The following is a 22916-nucleotide window of genomic DNA, read 5'->3' on the forward strand; positions in this document are numbered from 1 at the left end:
CCTTTCCCTTCACAGCACTGCAGTCCCCAAGACACACCAACTTTAAAGCTGGGGCCCTGCCCAAGCTGGGCTATTTTATTTTATACCCACCTTTAGGAATCTAAATAGTTCTCCAAATAATGAAAATCTGACCTGAATCTGAATAGGAAATGTGCATTTTTGTAGCCGCAAACTCAAGTATTTCCTGCTAAAAATGGAAACCAGCAGTATGGGTGACGGTTTTGACCATAGCTGGGAGTCAGGTAAATTCGAGTTTCAACCCTGAATTTCCCATTACCCTAAGGGCCGATTCCGTCATATTTAAGGAGGAGGCAATAAGGCCTGGGAGAATTATCACGAGCATGAGCCCAGGGATGCTCAGTCAAGGCTGGCATGGCTAAGGCACCGCTCAACTCTAGGGGGAGCCACTCACAAGGAGGCTGTAGGAATGGGGCTCCCGGGAGAGGGTGGGGGACTCCGTGACCCACAGAAAGGCTCAGTTTGTACATTTGTCATCTCATTTAGCGTCTTTTCATGACAGAATGGTCGTAAAGCATAAGCATAATCAGAAATTCTAAGTCCACAAGGAGGGCTAAGAACGAGTCCCTTACTACCCAAGCCCGGCAGCCACTCGGTGGCACCAGCACCACGACTCCAGTCTTATCAGGGCACGTCTGGTGTTAAAGCCTCTGGACCAGGGGAAGAAACCAAGGAAAGACACTCTTCCCGACCACCTGGGTCATACAAGGGCACGGGGCGCCAGGCTTCTGAGTCCCGGGCTCAACGCGGCCCTGGAACCGCAGGCCAGGGACACAGAAGAGTGACAGCCGGCGTCCAGCGAGGTCAGGCCTGCAAGGAGCGGCTCCGCCCCCTGCTCTTCTCCTCCACCCTCCTCTCCTCGGCTCTCCTCCCCTCTGCTTCCCACCCCCTCCCCTCCCCTCCGCCCCTCCGGTCCTCTCCCCTCCCCCTCAGCCCCTCCTCCCTCCTCTCTGTCGTCTCCCCTCCCTCCTGCCTCCTCCCTCCCACCCCCTGCTCCTGAAGAGCGCGCGGCGACGGGGACCGGCCGGTTACTTCCTCCAGCGGCGGCGCGGAGCGCGGTGTCGCCCCAGCCCCGAGCGCCCCGAGCCCGCCCGCCGCCCCCGGCCGGTGCCGACCTCCCGGAGCGCCTCCCTCGCGCGTCCGCGCCCGCGCCCTCCGCGGCGCGCACCGAGAAGCCCGGGCCCCGAGCCGCCGGCGGCCCTGCCCGGAGCGGCGCGGTAAGAGCGGGGTATGGGCGGCAGGGGTCCGGCGGGCGGGGGTCGGCGGGGAGCGCCCTCCGGCGCCGGCTCCCCTCCCGGGGGACCCGCAAACCGGGCAGAGGCCGTGGCGGCGCCGAGGTCCGGATCCCGGGGCGCAGCCGTTGTCCGGGCAGGGTGGCGGCTGCTCCCTGGAGTCGCGGTTCGCGAGTCCGGTTCCGATCCGCTCGGGGCTCATGTTCCGGGTGGCCGGGTGGCCGGGTGGCTTTGGGGGCGGCGGGCAGGGCGCTTGGTGGGCCGGGCGGTGACGCGCGGAGCCGGCTGCGAACTTGGGCCGCGGGCCCCGGGGTCGCGGAGCCGGCTGGGGCGGGCGGGGCGCGCCAGCTCGTTTCACTAGCTTTTGTTTTAAAAGGAAACGCGGGCGTGGTGGGGGGGCTCTTGCCACTGGGCGCCCGGCGGACCTGATTTCGCGAAGGGGGACGCCGGAGAGGGTGTCCGAGGGGCCCCGGCGAGCCCAGGCTTACGGATGGTTTACGGGAGGGCGCCGGGCCCGGGAAGATCTGGGGCACCTGGAACACCTGGGAGGCTGCGTCTCCCCGAAAACACGCCGATCCCAACCCCCCAGGCACCTGCTCGGCCACGTTCAGGATCCTTCCGTTCGAGCGAGACCCCCTCAGGCGCCCCAGGACCTCCGGATCGGGGCGCCTAGGTCCTGCGAGACAAACACTGGGAATCTGTCGGAAATGGGGATCTGGGTGCGCAAGGCTGCCTTTATTTAAATTCCCATTTTTACAGCATTTTGGATGATAGGGTAATAGCGTTTGTGCGTGTATGATTTTTTTTTAAGCACGTGAGATTTTTTTTTTAATATTGGCCTGTATTCAATCTTAGGGTATCCTAAAATAGTAGTTGACATGCTGCTTATTTAGAAAGTAAAGAAATGAGCAGTCCCCTTGGAGATAGGAGTAATTTATTTTAATTTACCACTAAGAGATTATGTTTGTTCCCTGCGGTGGAAGCGCCTGTTCGCTGTCTGCCTGCCCACACCACCAATCAGAAAGATAAATCTCTAAGTTAAGGTCTATTAAAATTCTGAATAATATCACAGTACAGTAAATGCCAGCGCCCCGCGTCCTGCAGGGAGGTAGGCACTCATTTTTGGGATTAGTCATTCCTCCCTCTAAATTGATAACTTTCAAAGAGAGAAGCAAACCAATCATCAGAACTGCGTTTTGGGTTTGTTTTTCTTTCTCCCCCGCCTCCCCACTCCACATTTACCTAAATACAAATCTGAGCTCTGATCTCACGTAAGTAATCACTTATTCCCATAAGGATACTGTTGTCCGGCAAGTTCTTCTTGTTTTAAATTTTAACCACTCTCAGCCCTTCCATTTCTACCATTTTCCCCTTTCTCTCTCTTTTTTTCTCAAAATCAGCAGTCGATAGGGCAACACTAAGAGGACCTTAGTGTGAAATTGACTTCTGTGGAGAAACTTGGCCCGCCTGCCGCCTTAACAAGCTGTGTTGAATAAAATAAGTGAACTTAAATTTGATTAGTTATGTGTTTGCCACAAACCATTGGTAGAGCACTTTGATTCTACATGGTTTTCACAAAACAAATTAAAAGCTGGACAACAAAAGAATTCTATTCTGTAGCTAGTAATTATAGCTCTTTATGTGGGAGTGGTAGACTGCCTTTCCTTCTGGTATCTGTACACAAAAACCAGGCGAGGCTTTTCATTACCTTCCGCATCCATCCTCCTGTCTCTGTGAGGCTGAAAAATGTAGCATAAAATCTGTAAAACCTGGGAAGAAGATGGATCACTGGCAGCACCCAAGATGTCCTTGCATTTTGGTCTCCTTTTTGAGGCTTGTTAAGGTAATCAACAGGTGACAGGACTTGGTTCATCCAGATCAATGACATTAGCTCCACATTAAGGGGCATTTCACATTATAAGGAGTAGCGAGCAGGGGCCTAGTCTGATAGTATCCGTGTGACGTCTCTGCTTTTTCTGATGTGCTGGGAGGGGCAGGAGGGCCCAGGCCTCATCATTCAGGTCATCCTGGCACATGGAGGAGCTCAGGAGGTAGGGCCATACTCCACTGGGGTTTGGTCTGCACTATGCCTCTTAGATGGCCCACGGTTGCTGTGTGATCCTGGGCCAGGTACCCGAGGTCTCTGGGCCTCTGTTGCCTCACTGTATGATGGTATAACATCTACCACTCAGGGATGTCAGACGATTCAGTGAGTGGGGGAAGGTGTGGTCCCCCAGCTCAGGCTTAGCCTTTACCAAGTGGGAATCTTCCAGGGCGGTGACCATCAGTAGTGAATATTGATTCTTGAGTGCATGTGGATGACATTGTCCACCAAGTGGAGATTCTGAGCAAATGTGGCCACTTTTGTACCCTCTGGACCCCCCTGCCCCAGGAATATTATTTTTTGTCAAAGCTTTTGAGCCTGCACTGGCCACCATGATAATTACCCGCACTTAAGGTATTAACAGCCGTCTCCAGTGCCTCTCGCCTCCCCTGTGGCAGTGACTGTCCTCCCACGCTGCCTTTCCAGCCAAGGGGTGTGTGTGTGCGTGTGTGTACGTGTGCCTGTGTATTGAGCTGCTGGGAGGTCTGGTTTAGCCGCAATGTTGACCATAAAGAAAAAACAAGAAAGTACAAACTCGAATTAAGTAGTTACGGGAAAACAGGCTGTTGGCCTCCGCCAGTCAGTCCTGTCTATTGCACAATATTTTAATTACTCAAAGTTCGTGGTTGTAACAGGTAGGAGCACCCAGTGGAGACCGCAGGGTGGGCCGTTAGAGGTACCCTGTAAAGCTTCCTTCTAGACCTGCAGTTCATGGTCAAGGAGCCAGGGGGTGGGTTCCTGTCACTGATGCTCTCCCAGGTTATCTGAAAATCAGCTTTCGTTGCTCTGTTTTTTTCTCTAACACCTTGGCAGGATTATCAAGGTACATTTCTCACTTATTAATATTTAACTTACCCGACCAAACAATTACATTTTAGGGCCCCAAATACGTTTTCAGATTATTACAGCAATCACAAGTCACATGCAGAACTGTCCGATTGTAAGTCACACCTGTAACTCAAAGTTTTCTAGTAGCTACGTTAAATAGTGAAATAGGTGAAATGAATTTCAGTGTATTTCAGTTAACCTAGCACATTTAAATTACATAAACACACAGTCAATATAAAGTTAGTACTGAGATAGGTTACTTTTTTCCCGTGAAATCTTTGACATCGGGGTACATTTTACATGCAGAGCACATCTGAGTTTGCCCTTGCCCTGGGTCAGGCGCTCAGTTAGCCACACGAGGCTGGTGGCTACACATCGGTCTCTGCAGGTCTCGGATAAGCCCAGGCCTTCAAAGCAAGCGAGGCAGATCCATGATTAGAACTGCTTCCTCTTGAAGAAATGCAGGCTGAGCCACACACAGCGCAGACGCATTTTGCGCTTGGGTGCCCTGGGCCGGCACAGGAGGGTTGGTCTCCCTTTTATCAGCCTCCTGCGCCTGTGCTTCCTCACGGCTTGCAGTGGGGAGGGGGCCTCCGAGGCAGCTCTTTTCAGCAGAGTTTCCCGAGTCCGGATCTTCCTGTGAGCTGCCAGGGGCAGGGCATCCCTCGGCTGGCCGGCACGCCCGCAGGTTAAGCTGACTGCCCCGGCGCAGACAGGAGGTGGCCCACGGCCCACACAACAGAGCCCCCCAAGCCCGCACCCCTTGGGGTTGACCTTGGAATTGGCGGTAGAAAGCAGGTCTCCCACTCGTCTACCAGGACACAGGCCCCCTGCTCAGGTCACCCAGCCAGGCTTCCCGGGAGGTTCTGAGCGAAGGCAACTTTATCTGTGCGCCTCAAATCTAAGTGGAATTCAGTGGCAAATTAGCATTATTATTTAATTACTTAAATAGCATCCCCTTTGTGAGAAGAATTCCTGGCATTCAGTTTTGACTGACCTGTTAGGGCTGCGGAACTTGACGGACTCAGCCCAAATTAAGTGTGAATGCGGCCAGTGCAGACTTCTTAAAAAATGGACTTGGTTTGTCGCCTCTTTGACTCTTCATTTCTTTTCTTTTTCCTTTTCTTTTTTTAAGATGAATGATTTTGGAATCAAGAACATGGACCAGGTGGCCCCCGTGTCCAGCAGCTACAGAGGGACACTCAAGGTGAGTAAGTCAGGCTTAATTAAATTTTAAAAAATCAGAAAATGCAATCTCTAGGAGTTAAAAACAAGGGCTGGATCCCAGAAGACTAGTTCTAGCCTTAGCTTTTTAATTTACAGGCTGTGTGACTCTGGACTGTTTGCTTAATCTCTCTGGGTCTCAGTTTTCTAGTCTGTAAAACGGGTGTCCTGGTGCTTGTTTGACTGGCCCTCCAAGATATGCAACCGTTTAATTTGTAGATGGTGAGGCCTTTGTAGTTTACTGCTGAGGCTCCTACCAGGTGAAAATTCCTGTGAATTCTCAAGAGAACAGAGCTGTGGAGACTATCTGTTCTGTCCATTCCAGGAGTTTCCTTGGGTGACGGAAAGGCTGTTTAAGAACTGACGTTAAAGAGCCGCTTCTCCCGTCAGAAGCGGCAACGTCCACTGGGATGCAGGCGGCCTGTGCTTCCTGGCAGGACCGTGCAAGCTGATGTGAACTGGAAAACAGATTAAAGATGAGCGAGCCTTCTCCACTGCATAATGAACAGACCTCATGTAGCTTCTGTCTCAGTCCCTTCGGGAACATTCTTTAGCAGCAGAAACTGATAATTTCCCATTTGCCTTCTCCAAATGTGACTGTGAGAGTTGATTTTTTTTTTCAGTGTTCTATAATAAACATGTCTCAGAAGCAGTGATTTTTAGATTGGCCTCCTCTGAGCTGAATGTTTTTGTACAATGATGTGTCTCTGGCATGTTATGTTTTTCTCTGTATATCATCATGAGATTATTTGTCTGATAGAACCCAAAGAGGCAAAATCTGGCACTGGCCTCTAGAGTATCCATGAAGTTTATCAAACTTCAGGCTAGTGAGTTTTTTGGTTCAATTTGTACAGACATTTCCAGCGTAGCGGAAACCAGACAAGAAATTATGGTACTAAGTTTGAAACGACACCTCTAGAGAGAAAAATTCTGCTATAACTTCAGGGAGTTTGACGGTGCCCATGTGATTTCTGGGTTTGGAGAAGAAACTCATTGCTGAAATTGATGTGTTGAAATACGCAGCAGGAATTTGTCTTGTCTTTGGCTTCCGGTTTTAAAAAAAAAGAACAGTCGAGAGGACAGTCTGGAAAAAAAAGGCATTTCTTAGTCACCTGGGCAGTGCTAGTGGGAATTTTAAAAAATCCGTTGGCTATTTCACCAAAATTAGGGCTGCTATAGGGTTCTTTGTAGATCTAGGTAAGTACTTTGCACTTGCTTGGTTGGTTCTCCCCCCTGTGGGTCTTCGGACATCCTTGCCTTGGGTTTTTGGGGGCTGGTTTCCAACACCATTGGGACATCACTGACTCGAGTGTTTTGGGCTGAGCTCCAGCTTCTGCCTGTCCTCTTATGTAATGCGTCATTCATTGTTCCGCACTTCTAAAAAGAAAGCACACAGACCGTTTTAGTTGTAAATGTGTTACACATTTTTTTAATTGATGACTCAGCAGATGGGTCATTGCATTACACATAACATGGGATTTCCAGCTTATGTTGGAAAAAAATAACCTTTCTTCACGTTTTTCCTCAACAAGTGAGGCAATGATGAATCAAGCCTTTATCTGTTACTTATAAGTGAGCCTTGCATTAAAGGCTATTTCATTTATAAATATTAGATGAGATTATTAGAAATCCTCTCAATGTGAGGTTTATCTTTCTCTGTGTAACTCTCCTCCTCTTTCTCCTAAATTATAGGTAGTTCACCTTTAAACCTATTTCCTTTGGAAATCTTTCCCCTTAATATTTGATGGCGGGGGTCATTTTGAATATACTTTCCTTGTACAGAATTAAGCCTTAAGGAATGTTCTCATATGGGATAGCGGAGGGAAAACTTCTGGTTTCAGTTAAAGTGTTTCATGGTAAACATTTCAGAATAAATGCTTCCACAGATATAGTAATATAGTTCCTCATTTGATTTTTGATTTCCAGTCGCTTGCCTTTTGTTTTAACAGCGGTGAGCTGAAACTGTCCAGCCAAGGGTCATTTTTCTTCTGTACTCAGTTTCTCTCCCGCGTAGCTTACAAGGGCCAGGTGTTTGGACCAGGTGGTCCCTGAGATCCCTCCCTCCCAGCACTGCTCTAAGATCCTCTTGTTTTAAGTTAGTTTACTTAATGTATTCATTTAAATTGGTTAGGCCATTAAAAATAAATTCCCTGGCATACCTCTGGCCCTGAGGCTGATTACAGGCACACCCTGTCAGGTGGTACAGATGGTACTTCACTTTGCTGCGTGTTTTACACATTGAAGGTTTGCGGCCACCCCGCATCCAGCAAGTTGATCGGCACCGTTTTCCCAACAGCGTTTGCTCACCTCGTGTCTCTAGGTCACGTTTGGTAATTCAAGCAATATTTCAAACCCTCCACCAGCAAAATAGATGAAGGTTCAGATGATGGTTAGCATTTTTTAGCAATAAAGTATTTTTTAATTAAGCGTTGTTTTTTTTTTAGACATGATACTCTTGCACACTTAATTGACCATAAATGCGTGTCACTTTTCTACGCACCTGGAAACCAAAAAATTTGTGTGACTTGCTTTACTGCGATATTTGCTTTATCGCAGTGGTCTGGAGTGTGTCTCCAAGGTGTGCCTGTAAATCCAGAGTGAAGTATAATCACTTTGACCCTCTCAGAAGTCTACTCAGGCTGGCCTATTCCATGCGTGACTGTATAACTGGCAGTTTAACTGGGGTGCCTCAGTGAGACTGCCTATGAACCACTTTTAAAGGACATCATTAAGTAAGTCAGATAATCACGTTTTGGTTTTCTTTCCATCTGCTTCTGCAGCGCCAGCCCGCCTTTGACACCTTCGACGGGTCCCTGCTTGCCGTTTTCCCCTCGTTAAATGAGGAGCAAACACTCCAAGAAGTGCCAACAGGCTTGGATTCAATTTCTCATGGTAATTTGTTACTCAGACTTGACAAACTGAGCATGATGTCCGTAAGTCGTCCAGTTAATAGAGAGATGGCAATTCCCAGGCGACGAACGTCGGCGTCTTGAATCTTGGGTGGGAAGAGTCAGGTGGAGGCCCTGCGCCGGAGAAGACGGGTTTCCTTTTTCACGCATGTGGTGGCTGGTGTCCTCACCTGCCAGACACACCCCAGGGAGAGCGGGGGCCCTTAGCTTTCCCTTGGGCTGTTTCCGGCTGCAGCCAGCCCAGCCTCACCTGCCAGTCTGCTGCGTGAAGCAGGCCAGTGGACGTTAAAATGCATCCCAGCTTTTCACCCTGTGTTTGCATCATTACATAGATCGTCCCTCCGCCCCCAACTCTGAGTTTTGGGGCAACAAATTATTCTTGCCCATCGTTACCCATCTGTGTTTGCTTCCGGAGCTGTTTATTCTTTTTAAAGGACTAGCACGTTGGACGGTGCCTCTGCCATTACTATGATACAGTTACTGGTTGGAAACATTCCAGAGGCTACTTTGTCATATGAAGTAGGTGCTAGAGAATACAGCGCAGAAAGTTAATGAAAACACGTATGCTTGCATAAGCGTGCTGCCGTGTGACGATCATTTATCACACTTGAAATTGCTGAGGGAATCCAGAGAAGGTGGTTTTTCAATAAAAATGGAAGGTGTGCGGACGTCACAGGTGCCAAGCACGGTGTGTTCCTTTTATGCCTGACGTCCCTTTGCCTGCTGCTTTGTGTTAGTGGAAGTCACTTCCAGGTTAGGCATTGACAGCCCCTTAAGCCATGCCGTTTCTTTCGTTGTCTAACGTTGAAGTAAAGCCTTAAATAGAAATGTTACCTGGGCATCACCACTTTATGAAGTTTTGCAAAATAAAACTTGAGTTTTATTCGAGATTTTTTATAAGTGTAGTTATGAGATGTGTAATATTTTCTCGGTTTCAGTCAAAAACATTTTTTGTTAATATTTATACTCTTCTGAGGAGTGATGCTGAAGGTTTGAGATCAGAATTGTTCTTCCCTAAAGACCAGGATGTCCCCTTGCTCGGTCCTGCCTGTGTTGTCGCCGGCTTGAACTCCTAACGTCCTGGGGTTTTCTTTTCCAGACTCGACCAACTGTGAGTTGCCTCTGTTGACCCCGTGCAGCAAGGCTGTGATGAGTCAAGCCTTAAAAGCTACCTTCAGTGGCTTCAAAAAGGAGCAGCGCCGCCTCGGCATCCCAAAGAGTAGGTGCTGCTCCCCAGGGCTGCTTTCTGCGCCTGTGTCGTCCTGGATGGACGCACTGTGCTGCCATGGCTGGGATGGCTTGTTCAGAGCATCTTGCAAAGGGTGGCAGAGGTGTCATTTAGCTTGGCCAGTTTTTATTTCCAAACCCAGCCAGCCAAACACTGCTGTTAGTGTCTCAGAACCTTCCAGGGTCTCTCACTCATTTTCCTGGACTTTGGTGCCCTTCTGGACTCTGTGGGTAAATCAGGAGTGCCTCTGGTCTCACTGCCCCCTTCCCCTTACGTCTTCTGTCTTTTCTTCCCTCCCCGGTAGATCCCTGGCTGTGGACTGAGCAGCAGGTGTGCCAGTGGCTTCTCTGGGCCACCAACGAATTCAGTCTGGTGAACGTCAACCTGCAGAGGTTCGGCATGACCGGCCAGGTGTTGTGTAACCTTGGCAAGGAGCGCTTTCTGGAGCTGGCACCCGACTTTGTGGGCGACATCCTCTGGGAACACCTGGAGCAGATGATCAAAGGTACCCACTGAGCAACTGGGCTCCCCCGGGAGAGGTGCACACGGCAGGGACCAGTGATGGTGGGGGGCCGTGCTCTATAGCCGTAGGGTCGGCGTTTCAAGTGATGGAGGGCAGATCGTCTGAAAACACCACTGGAATGAGTCAACGACCTGGCAGAGGGGATGGATTTTGATTCCACTTGAGTGCATGTGGGGGGTGGGGGAGTGTGAGCCACAAGGCAGTGGCCTTAGTCACCAACTTGTTCGCTGTCACCAGACATCATGTGTCGAAAGCAAATGTGGTGGCTCAGATGGGGAGGCGAGGCAGCAAGGTTGCCCAGGCTTTGGGGCCCACCTGACAGAGCCTTTAGCAATCAGGCAGCCTCTGTGAAAGGGAGCCTTTATTCAGATAAGCTGTGAATTTTATAGTAAATTTTCCTAAGACCAGATGGAATCCAACAAAAAGATTTCTTTTTTCTCTTCCTGTTTTCTCTTTAGGTTTTGTTTTTAAACAAATGTGGAAGTAATTGATCTATATTTACTCACTGACATACAGAAACTAGCCTTTGAGCAAAAAAAAAAACAAAAAACAAAAAAACAAAAAACTTTCCTCCTATAGAAAGTCTTGATTTTGACCTTAAAAGAGTGTTGAGAACAATATTAAAAAGTCATTGAGTTAAACAGGAAAAGCATTATCGTGAGGGATCATTCAAGTTAAAAATACAAGAAAATAAGCCTGTTAGTGGAGTTCAGGGAAATAGGCCCTCATTTAATTGATTTTAAACTCTGAGTTTCGCCGTCTGTTACAGACTCAGAATTGTAAAAAGATCTAGGGGGTGTCTGCCAGCCCCCTTTAGTTACGGCTTCTGAGGGCCAGGGAAACTTACTTTTAAAGCCCTCAAATTTTCCCTGAATTTGGACAAGTCTGATCTGACAAGTTCCTGGGGAATCTGTTTGTTGGCAGTTGGTCCTGTTTTGCCGTTTGTAGGCGTGTGAGTCTGTGTGGGTCTGGCTTTGTTGGGGGAGGGGCGTGGGGGTTCAGGGTGTTTGTAGGAGGTAAACTTACGCATGCAGGGAATGCTAACTGGTTTCCCTTCAAAGTTCCCGGGCACGTGTGTCCCCGTTCAGACGCTGTGGGCCTCTTTCTGTAGCTCCCCCTCCGCCCCGGACACACTGAGGAGCATAAACCTCACCAGGGCAGGAACTGTGTCCGTGTTACTAATCTATGGGATTCCAGCCCCTGGGGCAGGGGGTACTTGATAAGCATCTAACTGTTGACCACGTGGATAAATTCAATACACCATCTAGGTCTCTCAAATTATGTAGAATATTTCACTCTGCCAGGGACAGCATTAATTTTGGAAGACTTTTTCTAGTTATTAGAAAAATGTGTCGCTGTCTCTAGTGCATTTAAACAACATGATTACATGGAACACTGTTGGATTAAATGTAAAGCATTAAATGCATTTCACTTTGCTGAAATAACCGTAGAACAGTGATTCAGAAAGGAACGTCTTTTTTCTTGTTTAGTTTTAACCCCGATTTGCAATCTTATGTGTCCTGTGTCTCTTTTTCAGAAAACCAGGAAAAGACAGAAGATCAGTATGAAGAAAATTCACACCTCAACTCAGTTCCTCATTGGATTAATAGCAATTCGTTAGGTCAGTGCAATTAATTCTGCCCGTAAGAGCTTGGTTTTAAGTCTTCCTGTTTGACTTACGGAAAGTCCACAGGCAAAGTTTAGACCTGTGCTACATCCCATATGGTGGCCACTCCCCGCCCCCCAATCCAGACCACTGAGCATTTGAAGGGTGGCTGGTCCACAGTGACACGTGCGATGAGAATATAACACACTCCCGTCGGATCCGAAAGTCTTAGTATGGAACAGGGAGTGTAAATATCTCCTTAATAATTTAAAAAATTTTGATTACATATCGAAAGGATAATCTATTAGCTCAAGTAAAGTGTTAAAATTAATTTTACCTGTTTTCCTTTTAGTTTTTTAACATGGCTACGAGAAAATTTAACATGGCATCAGTGGCCTGTATTATCTTTGCCTCATGTGGTCTGGGTAATTTATAGAGCAAGAAGCAGAGTGAGCTGACTGCTGTGGGCAGATCAGTGTGACAGACGAAGGTGGCGGGCACAGGAAGTGTGTGGACAGCAATACTAAAGTTTGTTTTGAATTGTGGAATTCAGAGAGGTGTCAGGGAACTCAGGTCCTTCCTTCTGGTGGTTGGCACCGGTGCGCGTGGATTACGGTGGTCCCCGGCCGGCGTGGGCAGGCTCACTGGAGATGTTCCCTTACGAGTCACATACTAGACGGCAGACCACTTAGCCTGCCTGAGCCTTAGTTTCCTCGGGAGCCGAAAGAGCCAGTGACCCTGTCAGCGTGAGGCTCACGTGGACGCAGTCAGTAAACGAGAGATGTAGAAATATTCACAACGCAGCATTGCCCCCGGGGTCCAGAGGCTGCAGGCATTTTGGAAAGGGGCTCATTGACTAAGAAGATAAATTGAGAATAGGAGGACTCCGTGAAAAACCTTCACATTTCCACCAAGAGCTTGCGGGGGACTGGTGTGCGCAGAGCTGCTCGAGTTCCGTCTGGTTTGAGGTGTGCGGGGTCTGAGGTGGTCCCATTCAGGTCACCTGACAGCTCTGCCGTCTGTGGTTCATTTCCAGGTTTCGGCGTGGAGCAGGCGCCCTATGGAATGCAGACGCAGAACTACCCCAAAGGCAGCCTCCTGGACGGCCTGTGTCCGGCAGCCTCCGCGCCCAGCACGCTTGGTCCTGAGCAGGACTTTCAGATGTTCCCCAAGGCTCGTCTCAACACCGTCAGCGTCAACTACTGCTCCGTCAGCCGGGACTTCCCGGGCGGCAACTTGAATCTGCTCTCCAGCAGTTCTGGTAAGATCCAGGCTTCTAAGCGCTCCTCTTATCCGGGTTGTTGGTCTGATTCCCGGAGCCACAGTCAGACTGTGACACAAGCTTCTTAATCAGCCGTCCCGTGTTCAGCCATTGGACGAGGTCAAGGGCTCATTCGCTGGGTCACCGCCACAGGCAGTTGGTGCTCAGCGGGCAGATTCCTGATGTGCCTCAGGCTCAGGTCTGGGTACTGGGGTGTCAGGTACATGACGCAGCCCCTGCTCTTGCAGCCAGATTCCTCCACCCCCGGTGATACGGGGGAGACGGCATGGGAACAAACAGATCTCTTTTTGTAAAGATGCATGTATACCATGCGCAAAGCTCAGGTCGAATTTTCCCGTATGCGTGCCTGTCTAACAGCCACCCAGACTGAGGCAGAGAGGTTGCCAGCACCTCACAGGGCTCCCTCGTACCCCTTCTCGGTCGGTAGCATCCCCACTCCAAGGGGATACCATCGACTTTCACCATCAGAGTTTTTCCTGTTCTTGAACTTGATAGGAATGGAATCGCACCCTGTGCTCCCTTCTGTGTTTGTCTTCTGCTCACCATGTGTCTGAGACCCATGCACACTGCTGGAGGCGGCGGCCAGCTGCCCCCTTTCCTTGTGTAGCACCCCACTCGAGCTAGATTGGACACACCCGTCCTACTGTGGATGGAAGGTGCCCTCATGTAGTGCATTTGTCATCAAGAACAGGCAGCTCAGTTTCAGGGCATCACGAACAGTCTGGGTGACTCTGCACCAGCCCAGTGAGCGCCCAAAGCGGGGTGGCGGTGATGGCACCGCCGTCATCCTTGGTCGGCAGTGGCGCAGGACACCTCGTTGCCCTGGAGGAGTCAGACTCTGTGGTTGTCTCTGCCAGGCAAGCCCGGAGACCACGAGTCCCCTGAGAACGGCGCTGGCGCCGACAGCTTCGAGAGCTCGGAGTCGCTGCTGCAGTCCTGGAACAGCCAGTCGTCCCTGCTGGACGTACAGCGGGTGCCCTCCTTCGAGAGCTTCGAGGACGACTGCAGCCAGTCCCTCTGCCTCAACAAGCCGACCATGTCCTTCAAGGACTACATCCAGGAGAGGAGCGACCCGGCCGAGCAAGGCAAACCAGTCATACCAGCGGCCGTGCTGGCCGGCTTCACAGGTGAGCGGGCTGCTCCAGGTCCCCGTCCCTCCCCGGCGCCCGCCCAGCCCCGCGCCCACATGTTTATCAAGGGCGTTTCTTGTCGGTGCACGTCGCGTGGACACCCCGCGTTCTGTGCGTGGGGCGTAATCCTTCCTCCAAGCAATCCGTGTCCCTAAATTCTAAAAAGGCCAACCTTGTAGGGGTTTTTAATGTGAGCTCCTTGGCGTGGAGACGAGCCCACAGGCTGCCTCCTCACCTGGGATGTGCCTGGCCGTTCCCGAGAGGAGGAGCAGCAGGGGACATGGGCCTCTGGAGGTTCAGCTGTGACTCACCCCTGCCAGGAATGTCAGAGAATGTAAACTGGCCCCGGGAGGGGCAGCGGAGCCAGCCTCAAACAACACAGGGACTGTTTACCTTTTCTTGCTTCTAAAACTCCATCTCAGTTTTAAGGTTTGGGTAAGAGCTATTCTAGGCCAGGGACAAATATTAAAGCTGTTTTTAGAAGCAGATAGTTCCAGTACTTTAGCGAAAAATAGCAGAAATTTTTTTTCATGGCTTCATGTGTCCTTAAATGTGCCTTTTTTTTTCCTTCCATATTTGGACCATATGGAGCTACTGGGGATTTAAAAAAATGCCTACTTTAAAAAAATCCAATAGGTTACAATGAGAGTACGTAGGCATCCGTTTTTTCTGCCGTGTGAAACAAAGAGCCGTGAAAATGCATTAAAATACTCAGGTTGTGAAAACTGCTGTTAATTTTTGTACGTGGGAGTCAGGGCCTGATAAGAAAGTAAACAGCGGTGGTGCTGGTGTTTTTCATCTTAATATCTGTTACCGTTTGTTGCCTGACAGCTCTGTGTGGTTAACTGGGCGTGATGGGTAAACCCGAGGGCGGCCCAGCACTGGTGGTATTAACCCATTTTACAGATGGGGAAATGGGCTCAGGGGAAGACAGCTGTCTGGTCACACAGCTCAGACAAACAGCCTTTGAGCCTCGGGGAACAGCTCTTGGATGGACACGTGACCCAGGGCAGAGCGCCTGGCCGCTGAGACACAGGATTCTTCGTCTTTAAAAGATTGATACAGTGATACTCAGCTTCACAGCGGCAGAGGTTCTAAGTATTATCAAAAAAATGTTTACGAAAAGCCCTTTGGAAAGCATGTACGTCACCAGACAGAGGTGGGGAGACCGTGGACATAGCTCCAGATGCCCAGATGCCTGTGGAGTAAACCGAGTCCTGGATTATGTAATTTACCCACCATCATCGGGCAGAAAGACTCATCATAGGATTCCAGGAATGACATGCCTCACTCTGTGTTGAAACGCCCCTTCAGCCGCCCCCACCGCTGTCCCACGGGGTGTTTCTAGAAATAAACCTTGAAAGTTATTACATAAGGAACAATTAAACAGGATGAGGAATTTTGATGCCAAGAGTTGGTGGCCCAGAATTTTCTTCTCCAGAAATACCAAACCCAGCCATCCAGGGCCTCGTGACCTCTTTTCCAGGAGTAGGAGGCGTGGAGGAAGCCCTGGCCTGGGTGTCTGGCCTCCTCCCATTAAAGCATCCAGGGCTGTTACCAGCACCCAGAGTCACACCTTCTTACTTTGGCACCCAGTCCAGAGCTGGGTCTCACATTCTTTGTTTCAGCAGGATGACGGAAGCTTTGCTATGTTTTGAATCTACAAAAACAAATAACCCGCCCCTTTCCCCCCAGGAAGTGGACCTATCCAGTTGTGGCAGTTTCTCCTGGAATTGCTCTCCGACAAATCCTGCCAGTCCTTCATCAGCTGGACCGGGGACGGGTGGGAGTTTAAGCTGGCGGACCCCGACGAGGTAGGTCCAGCACCTAGGAAATCCGTCTCCCAGCTCTAAAACCCGATTTTGTCACTTGGGGTTCCCAGAGTCAATTCTCGGCACAAGAAAGGGTTCACCAGGGCACAGATGAGAACACTTCTACACAAGGCATTTCTGACTGTCGGGGAAACGTGGAGTCTTGTTTTGCTGATAAACAGTGTCTGGTGTCCCCTGGTGGAGCACAGGGCAGCGGGCAGGGTTCGTTCATCAGCGTGCTCTGTTGTCTAATCCAGAGGTGCAAGCTGTAAACCGAGGCCCTCGCCTGACCACCTGAAAGTGTCTTAGGAAGTTTGCCTGTTAACCTTGGGGGGACTCAGCCGCCAGTTGCCCCATGCCAGCCCTCTGGCTGGGCTTCCGTGCCCCTCAGCTGAGCTTGGCAGAGCTGCACCAGCGAAATCAGCGGGCAGGTCTGATACCAGCCCCTCCAGGACCTTGGTCTCTGGCACAGGTAGAGTGCGGTCTGTCGCCTCCCTGATTCCCGGGGGCAGAAGCATCAAGGGCTGCACAGTGTCACGTGGCTCCAATCCCAGTGGACGTGGCGGTTACATGCGAACCCCGGAGGTGGGGGCACCCCCCTGATTCCTAACCCTTGACTCCCAGAGGTTTTTCTGAGTGAGAGGCCTCACCTCCATCCTCAGACAAGCAGCCGGGGGATGCAGTGCCCAGGGAACGTGCTTGAAAGCGGCTGCAGCTCTGTTGTCCTTGTATGGTTGGGTCCTGGCAGGCGAGCACGCGTCAGAACCCTAGTCAGGGGCGAACGTCATTCACTTTTTCTTAATTGTCACATAATTGAACTCTTTTCCATCCATCCCCCAGGTGGCCCGCCGGTGGGGAAAGAGGAAAAACAAGCCCAAGATGAACTACGAGAAGCTGAGCCGGGGTTTGCGCTATTACTACGACAAGAACATCATCCACAAGACGTCAGGGAAGCGCTACGTGTACCGCTTCGTGTGCGACCTGCAGAACTTGCTGGGCTTCACGCCCGAGGAGCTGCACGCCATCCTGGGCGTCCAGCCGGACACGGAGGACTGAGGCCGCCCGGGGCCGTGCGTGGGGCCATCCTGACCTGCTGCTCCAGGGACCCTGAAAGCTGGGATTGACGCGTCCAGGAACGTCTCCAGGAAGCAGTGGCCTTATTTCCTCCAAAACCGCGGTTCTTCGCTGCAAGCAGCAGGGTTTCTCGCTTCTCAAGCTGCTGACAGGAACACGCTCTTAGGATGCTGTTACATGAGAACGGCCGGGAGAGACACGCTGGGCAGCCGGCCTGGCCCCGGGCGGGCTGTGTTGTGACAGGGTCGCTTGGCCGGTGGGGAATTCTCCACAGAGCGAGCGTGTCGTGGACACACGGTTTGGGACTTTTCTTTTGCCTCTGGCAACCAGGAATCGCAAATGCAAAAGGTCTCTGGTTCAGAGGGGAGGAGGGGAAGGAAACAATCATGCCATTTCAGAAGTTAGTTTGTATATATGACTGTAATCTTATAATTGCTGTCAAAATCCCCTAACAGTCCTATTTAACAGAAATTGTATATTGTAATTTAAAATAATTATCTAATTGTATGTGAGAGAAGAATGTGGACATCCAGTGTGTATTCCATTTTTTTAAGAGCACATGTGGCGTTTTGCAAACATTGATTCTGCCAAGGGCAGAGCAGGGGAGGCTGTAAAGTGTGTACTATTTACATGTAACAGGCCTACAGGAATAAGGTCTAAGGGTTGATTCCCGTTTTTCATCTTGTTTTGTTTTGCCTGGGTTATTCTCTATGGCAAGGACTTTGTACATTTGGGAATTTTTATAAGAAACTTAATGTTATTATCTGCAGTCTCATCCGGCCCCTTTGCTTCTCCTTTAATTGTAATGTAAAAGCTATAAAGCAGTATTTTTCTTGACAAATGGCGTAAGTTTTCCATTTCTATGCATGCCTTTAAATCAGTTTATACACGAAACTTATTTTATTTTTCAGTGTAACTGTATTTCCCCAACCGCTAACCTCCCCGGCCAGCCATTTCCTTCCCGTGCCCCACCCCCAAGCCCCGAGTTATTCTGTATGATTAAAATAAGAATCCTATTTTTGGAAATAAGCGACTCCTTTTCAGAGATCAGGAGGGATTTGTGTAGCAGCTATTTTTACTGCAAAAGCAATTCACTGGAAAAAAAACAAATGTAATTTGTAAGAAAGATTTATTTTTATCTCCCTGTAAAGTTAACGTATTGTACAGAGCTGAAGGTTCAGGGGGAGGGCACTCTGGGACGTGAGTGAAGCATGATTTGCCTCACCCTGTTCACCTGCCGAGTCTTGGACTCTCCGGATACCTAGCTGCTCCTTTCTGTTCAACATCCGCAGGCAGAGAGATTTTTTTCCCATATTTTTTTCTAATGCAAAATGGCCAGAGGCGAAGAGAGGGCAGACCAGATGGGAACCAGAAGGCACTGGGGTCCTTCAGGTGAAAACGTCTTAATCATGGTGGAGACTTTTGTCATTGTTTCAAAGGAATCCCTGGGTCAGCGTGTGCTCCTGACTTTGTAAATGATCGAGTCAAGTTCACAGCCTTCAGGAGCAGCGTGAGGGGACACGGGCCAGCGGTGACATCTCTAAAGAAGACTTGTTTGTGCAGTAAGACCAGGGGTTTGGGTGGTAGGAGCAGCAGAGCCGCTACGGGAACCACTAGGTCTTGGTGCCCACACAAGACCGTTTCCAGCATCTTTAAGCACAGGATGTTTTTCTCAAGCAAGACCTGTTTATATCTCTGACATCTGCTTGTAACATCAACAGACTTGGGCCTGAGAACATCTTGCTGCTGAAAAAAATCTTATTTTTAAGAGTTTTAATAGGTGGTTGAACCACATGAAATTGCCTATGTTGGTCTTTTTTTAATCGACAGAGTTGGCAGTTTCACGTGGCTCAAACCAAGAGTTCTGGAAATGCAGTCCATGATAAACCTTTTGGCATGGTAATGAACAGACCTTAAGTATAAAAATTTTGTAATTTGGCTTCTTTCTCAAATAATAAAGTATTTTGTTTATATAAACTCCTTGTCAGGGTCTTCATTCTTTGGTGGAGTGGGGATGCTGGGCTCAGAACTGCCCGCCACTCAGTGGCACTCGGTCATTCAGAGTCACATCTCCTTGTCACTAACTTCACACACCCACTGCCTCGTAACTCAGGACCAAGCTGGAACCACCTGTGAGCCCTTACTGAAGGAGTTCCGAAACAGTGTTCCTTAAAGTGAAAAATTCTTTAAGGAAGGGATTAGAATAGAAAGATTCAGGTGTCTTGTCTTTGCCAAGGGTTTGGCGGAGATAACAAGAGATCTGAGGGTGTTTCTATGGAGAGCATTAGGATTTGAGGCTCAAGGACTTTTGTAACTGGGGTCATGGCTCTCGTGGAGCTCCGCCATTGCCGAGACGACTAAAGTGAGGTGGGGGTGATGGTCCTCGGACACTTGTGCTCAAACCCATTCCTGGGCTTCCTCTCCACTCTCCAAAATTAGCAAGGATTCCCAAACCATCAGTGGTTCATGTCAGTGGTGAGCTGGGGCCAGCTCCCCGTGGGCTGGCGGGAGCCGATGGAGCAGGTGTCTTTCCAGCTTTGCATCAGTGACGTATTGGTAGCTTGAACTTGGTCGGGATGAGAGTATTTATACCACTGAGATCAGCAAACACTACAGATCAGGGCTCCCCCACCGTACCTTCTCGGGGAGCTGGTTGTTAAACATTTACCAGCACAGCACTGGTGGTCAATGTTTATTTACCATATTGGAAATTAAAACAAATGTTAAAATAGGAATTCACTTTTGAAATAACATATCTATAGAAAGATCTTTGTGAAAAGTAGCTTTTTCCCCAAAATGTGAGAATGGCATTGTTTTACATGTTTTCAAACCTCTTTGATGCCTGGTTTAATAGAAGAGAGCTGCATTCTTACAATGGCCTCTGCATTCAGTCCCTTGTGATACATTTTTGGAGAAAATCAGGACTCACACAGATATGTAATTGGAAGAGGGTGGTGTATTGAATAGCTGTTTCAGGTAACTGGAAATCGTTTTATACTACACCCAAACTAACAAATGGTAGTTTCTTAAAGGGTAATTGGAGTTGGAGTTACATATGAAATCATATCAATAAACTTGCTGATAAATTCCATTGGTCTTGCACTTTGACTGGGCCTGTTACCCATGTGTGATTTCGTAATACACATTAGTCATCGGAAAATATTGCTTCAAAATGTTGACACATTTCAACACACAATATTAAACTATCACAGGAGTTACTATCATCACCAATCTCACCAGAAAATTACTGGCAAGCTCTCAAGCTCACAGCAGCAGATATAAATTGTCAAAAATTCAAATTTCCATTTGAAAGCTTAATTTTTATGATTAGCAGCAAATAAATACACTGAGTTTTTTTTTTTTTTTTTGAAAACCTTTCATTTCCTTTACTTTTGAGGGAACACCCGTCACCCACAAGTCCGCGTGAATGTAATGCGTCAGTTGCTCTTTCAAGTAGAAACGGTGCTCATGGGTGAAGTGGTCAGTTTAGCTTGCAACTCACAGATGCAACTGCTTTTCCCTGGACAACCAATCTACCTTGGTAGCACCAGAACTTCTGTGTGCTTTCCATTCTATTACCCAGAAACTAAAAAGATGTGTATTCACTTACTAATAAAATTGATTTCACTGCTTCATCAAGGACATTTTTTAAGGAAACTGGTAATTTTTTTCCCTGCAAGGACCTATTGAAAATGCAGCAATTGCCAGTACAGTTTAGTGCTGAAGCTCCAGCGTTTGCCATTCTTTGATTTTGCATCATCCGTGCAAATATCAACACAGTAAAAAAAAGGGAAAAAAAGGCAAATATTTTATATTTTAATATTATTATAAAAATCATTTTGACCGTGAGGACTCCCTGAAAGGATGTTGTTGTTGGACCTCACTTTGAGGACTGTTCTAGAAATCAGAGAAGCTCACCCAGAACAGACAGAGTGGAACTGGGACAGGATGGGGGGCAGGGTGGGAAATTCTTCCTTTTGCGTCTCTAATCCAGTGTCCATATTTCCAGTCGTACCCTTTCAGAGCCAGTTAAGAGTAAGCATTTTTTATTTAACATGAAAAGAATTGTCTAATGTCTGCATGATAGGGAAGAAGTTCATCCCCACAGGATGAAATGGATCCTTTCAAACTCTTTCTACCAGCCTCACTCTTTGGTCCTTTAACCCATTCCACTCTAACTCTAACCCCCTTTTTAAAAAAGCCATTCTTCCATCATCCTAAGGACCAAACATCTTGTTAATAATTCTCAGATCCTGAGCAATCAGACTATTTTGTTTGGCCAAATTTGCATCAGGCAGGGGCTTCTGTCTTCCCAAGCTACGAGTGGACCCCAGAACACACCCACAAAGTGGCTCCAATAGTTTGTTGATTGTTTATTCACACATCTTTGTACTCATCCTGCCAGCCATCATTTACGAGCAGTTAGGAAATGTCAGGCACTGGGAAGAGACGCATCACTGACAGCCAGACCCTCCATGCTTTGTAGGGGCCTCTTTCTAGTGAAGGAAACCAGGAATAAATATGGTGAGGATGAGCATACAAGTTCCACCCAGAGTGGGAGGCTTGGCGCCCAGCGCTTCAGCTGCGTCTGGGGCTGGAGTCTGGACAATAACCATGCACATTGGCAGGCAGGTTGTAACAAGAGGGGATGAGGAATCAGCCCTGCCCAGGGCTGTGAGGGGCTTGGGGGCCCACAGTGCTGAAATGTCTCTGCGGTCAGCCTTGTAGTGGGGATCAAAGGCTCAGTGACCTGGGTCTCTTTCCTTCTCTTTGGAATCAGTTTCCTGGGATAACTGCAACACAGTCCACAGATTGGGTGGGTTAAATAACGTAAAATTGTTATCTCTCAGTTTTGGAAGCTGGAAGTCCAAAATCAAGGTGTAGGCAGTTCTGGTTTTTTCTGAGGCGGTGAGGGAGCCTGTGGCCCAGGCCTCTCTCCTTGCCTTATAAATGTCTGTCTTCCCCCTGCCCCAGTCTCTTCAGAGTGTCCTCCCTCTGTGTCAGTGTCCCAATTGCCCCTTTACAAGGACATAGTCATAATAGACTAGAGCCCACTCAAATGACCCATTTTAACTCAGTTACATTCACAGAGACTATCTGCAAAAAAGGTCACATAATGAGCGATGGAGGTTAAGACTCCGATATTTGAATACTGGGAGAACATAGTTCAACGCACAACCACTCTTAGCACTAAATGAGTTAAAATCAGCAGAAGTGGACCCTGAGAACACCAGTCATAAAAGTGAAGTTGGTGGAGGAAGGGCATAGTTCAGTGGTAAAGCACATGCTTAGCATGCACAGTGTCCCAGGTTCAATCCCCAGCACCTCCACTGAAACAAACAAACAAACAAATAAACAAACAAACAAAACTGAGCTTGGATCAGTTGTGCATGTGCACTACAAACTCAAGGGCAACGGCAAAAGATTTATTTTTAAAGTATGGTTGATGTGCTAGGAGAAAAGATAAAATAGAAATATTTATATTGCTTACCTAAAACTATAGAAAGCAGAAAACAAGCCAAAGATAAACAAACAAACAAAAAAACCAAACAGAAGAAGAGCAGCAAAAAGAAAACAGTATAAATATGGTAGCTATTAATCCAAATATATCAATAATCATTTTAAATGTCAATGATCTAAATACATGAATGAAAAGAGAGACTGAGTGGATAAAAAAACAAGACCGAGCAATGGGTTGTCTACAAAAAAAAACACCTTCACCTAAAGACACAGATGGAATAAGAGTACGAGGAAGGTGGGGGTGCACACATGGCAGTAGGCGCTTGTCAAAACCCACGGAATGTACAACACGAAGTGTGAGCCCCAATATGAAGTACAGGCTGGGCTATACAGAGCTGGAGCGTCCGCTGCAAGAACCGCACCACACGTAGCACGCCAACAGCGCAGGATGCGTCGTGGCGAGGGGCGAGGGGGCACACGCGAGCCC

At 48.6% G+C, this 22916-nt stretch overlaps 1 protein-coding gene across 2 annotated transcripts; it reads left to right on the plus strand.

The window, feature by feature from the left end:
- Positions 1 to 1112: 1112 nt before the first annotated feature.
- ETS2 (ETS proto-oncogene 2, transcription factor) lies at positions 1113 to 18946 on the plus strand. Of its 2 annotated transcripts, XM_064475992.1 has the most exons (11): positions 1171 to 1235; positions 5318 to 5389; positions 5732 to 6005; positions 8187 to 8298; positions 9415 to 9534; positions 9848 to 10048; positions 11604 to 11687; positions 12709 to 12933; positions 13812 to 14081; positions 15780 to 15898; positions 16736 to 18946. In XM_064475992.1, exons 5-11 carry the CDS (start codon positions 9465 to 9467, stop codon positions 16949 to 16951), a joined length of 1185 nt encoding a protein of 394 aa, XP_064332062.1. In that variant the 5' UTR covers positions 1171 to 1235; positions 5318 to 5389; positions 5732 to 6005; positions 8187 to 8298; positions 9415 to 9464; the 3' UTR covers positions 16952 to 18946. The 2 variants fall into 2 exon arrangements, with proteins under 2 accessions (XP_064332060.1, XP_064332062.1); XM_064475990.1 differs by lacking the exon at positions 5732 to 6005 and having other exon boundaries at positions 1113 to 1235.
- The last annotated feature ends 3970 nt before the right edge of the window (positions 18947 to 22916 follow it).

The sequence above is a fragment of the Camelus dromedarius genome, chromosome 2 (assembly GCF_036321535.1).
Source record: "Camelus dromedarius isolate mCamDro1 chromosome 2, mCamDro1.pat, whole genome shotgun sequence".
NCBI classification, from domain to species: Eukaryota; Metazoa; Chordata; class Mammalia; order Artiodactyla; family Camelidae; genus Camelus; species Camelus dromedarius.